Here is an 8,647-nt window from a genome sequence, read left to right as displayed (position 1 = left end):
ATGTACTGTATTAATTGAAGTTAAATTTACTCACTCTCTTCAGTCTGTATTATGTATTAAAGTTAAGTTGATTTTATTTAACCCTTGTGCGACCTTCAGGACATTTTTGTCTTTTTCATTTTTTTGATCATTTTGTCTGTTAATGCCAACGGCATACATTTTGCCAAAGGTGTGTATTTTTGGGGGGAATTTTGATATTTCAACCTCAGTTCCTATAATACATCTATAATACACTGTGTACACAAAATAGTTACACTCAGGACCTTCAGGACAAAAATGTCCCCATTGAAACCCATTAAAATTGCAATATTTGATCCCAGTGCCATTAAAGCATAAAATCATGAATTCTATGATATTATGCTTTCATTTCGGTGCCCTGGCTTCAAAATTAAATGTTTAATATTTTCCACCAGATGGCGCCATTTTTCTCATGTTTAGCCTGTGGAGCAAATACATGCTTTTCCCCTATTTTCTGTTTGCTGTATTATAGAGCATTGCAGGCCAATTGAATAAATGATGCAGATAAAATTGTGTGGGTGTGTTGGTATGGATGTCACAGTGTGTTTTGTATGTGTGTATTCAGAAATGTGTGTGTGTGTGTTGTGTGTGTGTGTGTGTGTGTGTGTATGTGTGTGTGTGTGTGTGTAAAAAACAACAGTGGCATTATATAAACAAATTGGCATTTAAAGGGTTAAAATCCTGAATATGAAAGAATATTTGGTAGTTATGATCAGGACTGATGTTGGTAAAAAAAAATTAATATTAATATATAATATTATTATGGCAGTTTTTTGACGCTGAGATTTTTGTCCACTAAGGACCTCTGGGTAACTTTTTTAAATTGACGCACATGGGTTAAATGTATAAAATTAAAATTTACTTAGAAAAACTGTGTAAAAACTTGCAAAATAAAAATTAAGTAAATACATTTGTTTTACAGTACATACTGCTCTATGATTATATGATTTCCCGCATCATGTAAATATGGGCTAAAAGTTTTTAAATGGCAAAATATCAGCTTTAAAATAAAATATAACACAATATTTTTCAAATCAAATCTTTATTTACAAATAAAGGCAATTATAAAAAAATATTCTTTCGTTTTTTTCTAATTCACAAAATTGACCAATTGCCGCGCGGGTTGAGTGCGTGATGACGTCATCCCTCCTTCCTCAGATCAAGATGGCGACGTCGACCAGGAAGTAGGTAAACAACCGAACAGGAGGAGAAAAATATGGATTACCCCTCAAAAACACCCTAACCGGTGAACACAAAGGCAGATTGAGTGGCCGTTAGTGGTCGTGGAGGGGTATCGAGGACAGGAGAGTTTAGTTATCACGCGGTGAGTGACTTTTCTGTCAGGTTAGCCTGTTAGCACAAGTCAAACAATAGATCAGTAGAGTAAGTCATAAAAACACTCAGACAGCTGAGAAATTCACTAATACATCATTTAAATTAATTCATTAAAAAACATCCAAATTAACTGGGTGTCATGTTAAAATGATGTGCTTGTGAGTCCAGTGATATTTAGTTACAGGTTTTCATGTTGACACGCTCAGTCAGAATTAATTGAGTTTTTTTTCTCTCTACATGTTTAAATGGTTAAATTTTAATATAATATTTTTATTTCTTTTTTTTTTTTCCTTTTTTTTTTTGGCTGAGTGGACATGAGATATGTGTTATAGCGTGAGAATAAAATGACATATGTACTTACGGTGTAATTCACATTAAACATACACATACAGTTGAAGTCAGAAGTTTACATACACTTAGGTCATTAAAACTAATTTTTTAACCTCTCCACAGATTTCATATTACCAAACTATAGTTTGGTAAGTCGTTTAGGACATCTACTTTGTGCATGACACGAGTCATTTTTCCAACAATTGTTTACAGACAGATTGTTTCACTTTTAATTGACTATATCACAATTCCAATGGGTAAGAAGTTTGCATACACTAAGTTAACTGTGCCTTTAAGCAGCTTGGAAAATTCCAGAAAATGATGTCAAGCCTTTAGGCAATTAGCTTCTGATAGGAGGTGTACTTGTGGATGTATTTTAAGGCCTACCTTCAAACTCAGTGCCTCTTTGCTTGACATCATGGGAAAATCAAAAGAAATCAGCCAAGACCTCAGAAAAAAAATTGTGGACCTCCACAAGTCTGGTTCATTCTTGGGAGCAATTTCCAAACGCCTGAAGGTACCACATTCATCTATACAAACAATAGTACGCAAGTATAAACACCATGGGACCATGCAGCAATCATACCGCTCAGGAAGGAGACGCATTCAAAATGTCAAAGTGCAAATCAATCCCAGAACAACAGCAAAGGACCTTGTGAAGATGCTGGAGGAAACAGGTAGACAAGTATCTATATCCACAGTAAAACGAGTCCTATATCGACATAACCTGAAAGACTTCTCAGCAAGGAAGAAGCCACTGCTCAAAAACCACCATAAAAATGCCAGACTACAGTTTGCAAGTGCACATGGGGACAAAGATCTTACTTTTTGGAGAGATGTCCTCTGGTCTGATGAAACAGAAATTGAACTGTTTGATCATAATGACCATCGTTATGTTTGGAGGAAAAAGGGTGAGGCTTGCAAGCCGAAGAACACCATCCCAACCGTGAAGCATGGGGGTGGCAGCATCATGTTGTGGGGGTGCTTTGCTGCAGGAGGGACTGATGCACTTTACAAAATAGATGGCATCATGAGGAAGGAAAATTATGTGGATATATTGAAGCAACATCTCAAGACATCAGTCAGGAAGTTAAAGCTTGGTCGCAAATGGGTCTTCCAAATGGACAATGACCCCAAGCATACCTCCAAAGTTGTGGCAAAATGGCTTAAGGACAACAAAGTCAAGGTATTGGAGTGGTCATCACAAAACCCTTACCTCAATCCGATCTGAGCAGAACTGAAAAAGCATGTGCGAGCAAGGAGGCCTACAAACCTGACTCAGTTACACCAGTTCTGTCTGGAGGAATGGGACAACATTACAGCAACTTATTGTGAGAAGCTTGTGGAAGGATACCCAAAACGTTTGACCCAAGTTAAACAATTTAAAGGCAATGCTACCAAATACTAACAAAGTGTATGTAAACCTCTGACCCACTGGGAATGTGATGAAAGAAATAAAAGCTGAAATAAATCATTCTCTCTACTATTATTCTGACATTTCACATTCTTAAAATAAAGTAGTGATCCTAACTGATCTAAGACAGGGAATGGTTAAGGTGTATGTAAACTTCTGACTTCAACTGTATTTTATATCTGTCTGTCTACAGGCCTGGAAATGTCATTATATTAGTAAATATGAATGAATAGACATTTTTCTAGTTTTCTTCTCCTTTAAAATATTTCAAGTCTTTGTATGTGCTTGTGTACAGTAAAAAAAACAAAAACAAAACAGTGTTACAAATTCAATCCATTGATGGTCTTAATGGAGTAATTTGTGTCCTTTTCATAATCATTTAAATGTGTTGATTCCAAAGATTAGTGCCCGACAACCCACCCTAGAAATATCAATGAAATTACATCGTTGAAAAAGTCTCTATAATAATCATGAACAACTGAAAAAGTTATGGAAAATCATTGGTCAAAAAGTTTTCTCATTCATGCTGTCTTTAAATGCATTTCTCTGTCTCAGAAGTTGAACAATATGGTAATTATTTCCACGTAAGATTCAGTTATGGATATCTGCCGTCTGACCAGCCTCAATATTTGAAACCGTCTCATAAATTGCATGCTGACAGATCTTTCTCTTTCTCTGTCTCTCAGAAATGGCTGGTGAATGACGGGCGTTTGACACGTGACCATGTTTCTGCTCTGAGTCTGATGCCCAGTCTTGCCACGTCTGTCGTCATGGAAACGGAGGACTATCTGCACCCTGAGGGCCCTCAGCTGGGGAGCCCGAATTTCAGCGCTCCCAGTCCTCCTCTCACAAGCTCCATGGAGGTACATACAGTTAAGTATCAAAACAAACACACATGTTTTAGATTAAAATGTGCTGTTTGCAGTAAATATTACCGTTACTCCTATACAAAGAGCCTCAGGATGGAGAATCCAGAATTGCACGCTTTATTTTTATTTCCTCTCTGGAGCGAGTAAACCAAGGGTCATGTTTTATCCTAAAATCAAAACAGAAATAAGACAAAGAAAATTATTAAGACACTTTTTTTTTTCATTGTGACATTATTTATATGACAGTTTCTCCCCAAATGCTCATTACTCCTTTGCAAAAAAATAAATACAAATAATTATCATTACTATAATACAGTAAGGAAAATCATACAGTCTTGACACACACATTTTTTTCATTGAAATCAACATAAATTAAATTCAGTACAACAAATACTATCGTGGTTCATTCTTCAGTTGTGCTTTATTTTAATTTAAAAAATATATCCTTTTTTTTTTCATTACAGTAATGAGAATACTGGGAAAAACTGTGCTTAATTCTCATTAAAATAATGTCATAATGCAAAAAAAAAAAAAAAAAAAAAAAGAATTGTCCTAAAAATAGGTTTTATTTGCACCATAATGCAATATATATATATATATATATGTCTATATTTCTTTTGATTTTGGGGTGAAACATGACCCAGACATTTCTTAACCGCATGGATATGAAACATAGATTCACCAAAAAGTAAAATTAAAGTATCAATCATATTTATAAGAACATTTTTTCATGACCCAATTCAAACCTGAAGTTTCACATGAAAAACTGCCCCAAATCTGGCCTTAGACCCGTCAGGCTTCAATTGGGGTGCAGACTTTATCTCAGGGATACCAATTTAGGAATAACCAGCCTGTTGGGAGTCTTTTAGCTTCTCTGCCCTCTAATTTCATAGTCATGATGATTATGTCTTTTCTTAATCTGACGAAATCTGCAGTTTTCTTCATAATTATTACTCTTGTCAGGTCTTGAGCCTTGTCCAAAGTGGAATGGACCCTGGAGTGCTTTGGTAGCCAATGGTAATCTTCTCTTTAGAAAGAGTTGCCTCACCTGGTTTATGTGGTGAACTGTTATAACACAATGGTTTTCACCCTGTATGTGCACAGTTTATGTTGGGTCTCACCAGAGTCTAATAATGCAAGCACTGAGAGTAAATATTTGGGTTGATGGGTAATATCTCTGTTGAACAGTGTTTCCAAGGGCCACTTCCTGTGTCAAATGTGCTGTTTGTTTCCTGTTTTCACAGAGTCAGCTGTATCCGTCAAACTCATGGGTGTTCTCACAGCAAACCCAGTACAACCAGCACTATCCTATGCAATCTGAGAGGTGAGTGACACACAGTCTGTCTTTCCTTTCAACTTCTAAAACACTCCTCCTTCAGGTAAAGCACCTGTACATCTGTTTCGGGTAATTCACAATTGGATCGCAAATACATGTGTAAATGCTGTCGAAACGTTTTGATCACTAATACCACATTCGGAAAAAGTTCTAAATCACATGCGACTACATCAAGTTTGCAGTGTAAATGCTAATCTATCCTGGACACCATCAAATTACTTGCCAGTCTTCCATTGCACTAAAACAAGGGTTTTAAACTTTGTTGGTAATGCGCAGTTTTCAACATCTGAATTGATCTGAATTCCTCTCTGTGTGTATTCCTCAAGTCTCTCTCCTCTGATATATCAGGCAGCTCCAGTCAAACTCGTCCTCCGTGAATCTGGACCTGTCTGACATAGACATTCACGACCTCGTGAGGAACGGAGACTTCTCCCAGGTAAGTCATGGATATCATGTCTTTCTGCTACGATAGTGCCCGAGGGCGGACTCACTTTGACCGTCGGAAAATAATTCAAAACAAACACTGGATGTGTCTTTTGCCTATGCTGAATGTGACCCAAATCTGCTGTTCTGCTCAAATCGGATTTTTTTGGAAGGTTGTTCACATGACATTTTAAATATCAGATACTGGTCTGAGCTGCGTTTCCCAAAAGCATCGCAAGCTTTAGGAGATTGTACCTTCGTATGGTGCAGTTTAATGATCAGAGTGTAATATTACTTTAGAGAGAAACACACCATAAAATTGAAGGACAGCAGGAAAAACAGCATAACAGATATGTATGGTAAGAAGAGATATCTATAATTATTTCAGATTTCCATTGATTTGCTTGCATTCACATTTTGAGAAATATATTGACCGTGTTTTCTGCACAAGTGACATGAGTAGAAATAAATGCATTAACTAGAAAATATATGATTTGCAATTGAAAGTTTTAAACCATAACATGCCTATATATGCCGGAAATCAAGTGCACAAATGATGAATGTTGAGTTGGAGTGTAGCTGATGAGAAGATTCCTTTCATATTTCACTAAGCGTTTCATGAAATGCACTGAAACTTCCATGGAAATATTTCTGGACACCACCGAATTACAGCATAGCCGGATTGTGACAGCAATGTAGCAGACTACTGTTTTAAATGTTTTTCATTACAGACTGCATACTGTTTCGTAATTGTACCAAATAATAGAAGGCAGTATACAGTATTTACTGCACAGTATGCGGTACGCTAGTAGTATCCCATTATGAACTAATGGTGTGTACAAATCATGTCGGATTGATCGTATTTAAGAGTTAAGCAAACATGTACATCACCACAAAGTCGTAATTACACGTAACGATTTAAGAATAATGGCAGAAGCATGTTATGGCTAACAATTCATTTTTACTTGTGGATTTTGACTGTGCAGTTTAGTTTTTAGGCATTTCTTGTAATGTTGATGAAGAATAGCTGTTAATAAATAGACTAATTTGGGGGTCTGGGTAGCTCAATGGTAAAAGACGCTGGCTACCACCCCTGGGGTTCGCTAGTTCGAATCCCAGGGTGTGCTGAGTGACTCCAGCCAAGTCTCCTAAGCAACCAAATTGGCCCAGTTGCTGGGGAGGGTAGAGTCACATGGGGTAACCTCCACGTGGCTGCTATAATGTGGTTCGTTCTCAGTGGGGCGCGTGGTGAGTTGAGCGTAGTTGCCGCGGTGGATGGCGTGAAGCCTCCACACTCGCTATGTCTCCATGGCAACACGCTCAACAAGCCACGTGATAAGATGCGTGGGTTGACTATCTCAGACGCGGACGATTCGAATATGTGTTGTTGCATTTTACTTACATTTAAAGTACCTGGATTTAATTACAAATGTATTTACACTGTTAATAGTATCCCTTATCCTAAACCTAAGCCTACCCCAACCCATACCCTAAATCCTAATCCTACCCCTAAATCTACCCGTGCCTCAACCTCAGTAGCTGCAAATATGAATCTTGCAAGAATTTTGCAGAACAAAATGTAGTTACACAATAAGTACATTGTATTTTATGTATTTTAATGTTACTACATAGTAGTTAAAGACACCTAATATAAAGTGGGACCAACTTCCCTTCATTATATGTGGCCGCACAAGAGTGATAAAATAGAGAGATAAAGCGTTAATTACACACCTAATGCGTGGCTTCACTCTTCATTTTGTTGCATTGGTGCTAAAATGTTTTCTGCCTACACTAGTGTATGAAAAAGAAAGAAAGAAATATGAAATTGTGAAACAGGTCCGTTCTTTCTGACTAAAATAACTTAAACGCACATCACATCGTATTTACGATTTCCGACCTCGGAACCACGAACTTCCCAGGAGGACTTGAACGCACTAATTGCCTATCGCTCCCTGGAAACTGGAAAGTGAAAGTATGCTTGCTATGTGTGCTTTAGGGCATAGAAATGAGATATGACAGTAGAATAAGGTTTGACTGCTAAGCATGTTAAAGCAATATGCCTCAAGATGCCGTGTGTAACAGTGATTTTACCACAGGTAAGGGTTGATTTGTTTATTTACAATATAATAAATAACTGTTGTTCATTAATATCAGTCTTAAACAGATATTCTGACAAGTAATGCAACAGTAGGCTGTTTATCGTTACCAAACAAAGTAGCAACTTGCTACATTTAAGCTGATTTCTGCGCCACTGAACGGAATTGCAAAAATAAACCAATGTTTTCAGAACAGCTTTCTGAATACGCCCCTCGCCTCCAGTTGTTCAAACAGTCAGATAGTCCCGCCCCCAGCTCACGCCATTGGTTGAGTAACCTTGTTAGAGAGGGTCTAAGGGTGTGTTCACACTTGGCAGGTTTGGTTCGATTAAAACGAACTCTGTTGCGATTGCTCTGTTAGTGCGGTTCATTTGAACAAGTGTGAACGCTGCCATCCGAACCTTGGTGCGCACCAAACAAGTGGACCGAGACCACCTGAATAGTGGGTCTCGGTCCGCTTCCAAACGAACTCTGGTGCGGTTCGACTGATATATGAATGCAACATGGACCAAAGATGTCTAAACAGACCAATAACAGGAAGTAATTTGCCTAATACTGACCTCAAGCATACCTGGTTCTTCTCATCATAGGAGCTATGTTGCCCATTACTGTTCGGTACAGGCGTCGGAACCGCCGTCATCCGTCCTTGCAGCATATCTTCGTTTGTGTGTGCAACGGAGGAACACATTTTATTAGCTCTTCGTTTGTTCTCAGCTGGTAAAAATACCACCATATATACATAAATCCAAATGAGCGCATTTAGCCCAGCAGCCAGCATTGTTTTTGATGTTCGGCAAGTTCCGTCGCAAAATATACGTCATAAAAG

General features: G+C 37.8%; 1 protein-coding gene across 7 annotated transcripts in view; it reads left to right on the top strand.

The window, feature by feature from the left end:
- The first annotated feature begins 1,129 nt into the window (after window positions 1-1,129).
- Window positions 1,130-8,647, top strand: part of LOC127441320 (protein strawberry notch homolog 2-like) — a 52,028-nt gene continuing 44,510 nt past the window's right edge. For 2 of the 7 annotated variants that reach the window (XM_051698584.1, XM_051698583.1), the window contains exons 1-3: window positions 1,130-3,960; window positions 5,211-5,290; window positions 5,651-5,738. In XM_051698584.1, the coding sequence (XP_051554544.1) occupies window positions 3,634-3,960; window positions 5,211-5,290; window positions 5,651-5,738 (495 nt within the window). In that variant the 5' untranslated portion in view covers window positions 1,130-3,633. Of the gene's footprint in view, window positions 3,970-5,210; window positions 5,291-5,650; window positions 5,739-8,647 lie in introns of all 7 variants that reach the window. The other 5 variants (XM_051698582.1, XM_051698581.1, XM_051698585.1 and 2 more) reach the window with 4 other exon arrangements.

Source organism: Myxocyprinus asiaticus, chromosome 5 (genome assembly GCF_019703515.2).
Source record: "Myxocyprinus asiaticus isolate MX2 ecotype Aquarium Trade chromosome 5, UBuf_Myxa_2, whole genome shotgun sequence".
In the NCBI taxonomy this organism is placed as follows: domain Eukaryota; kingdom Metazoa; phylum Chordata; class Actinopteri; order Cypriniformes; family Catostomidae; genus Myxocyprinus; species Myxocyprinus asiaticus.
Note: the sequence above shows the minus strand (reverse complement) of the source record. Positions and strands in the feature narration are given on the sequence as shown.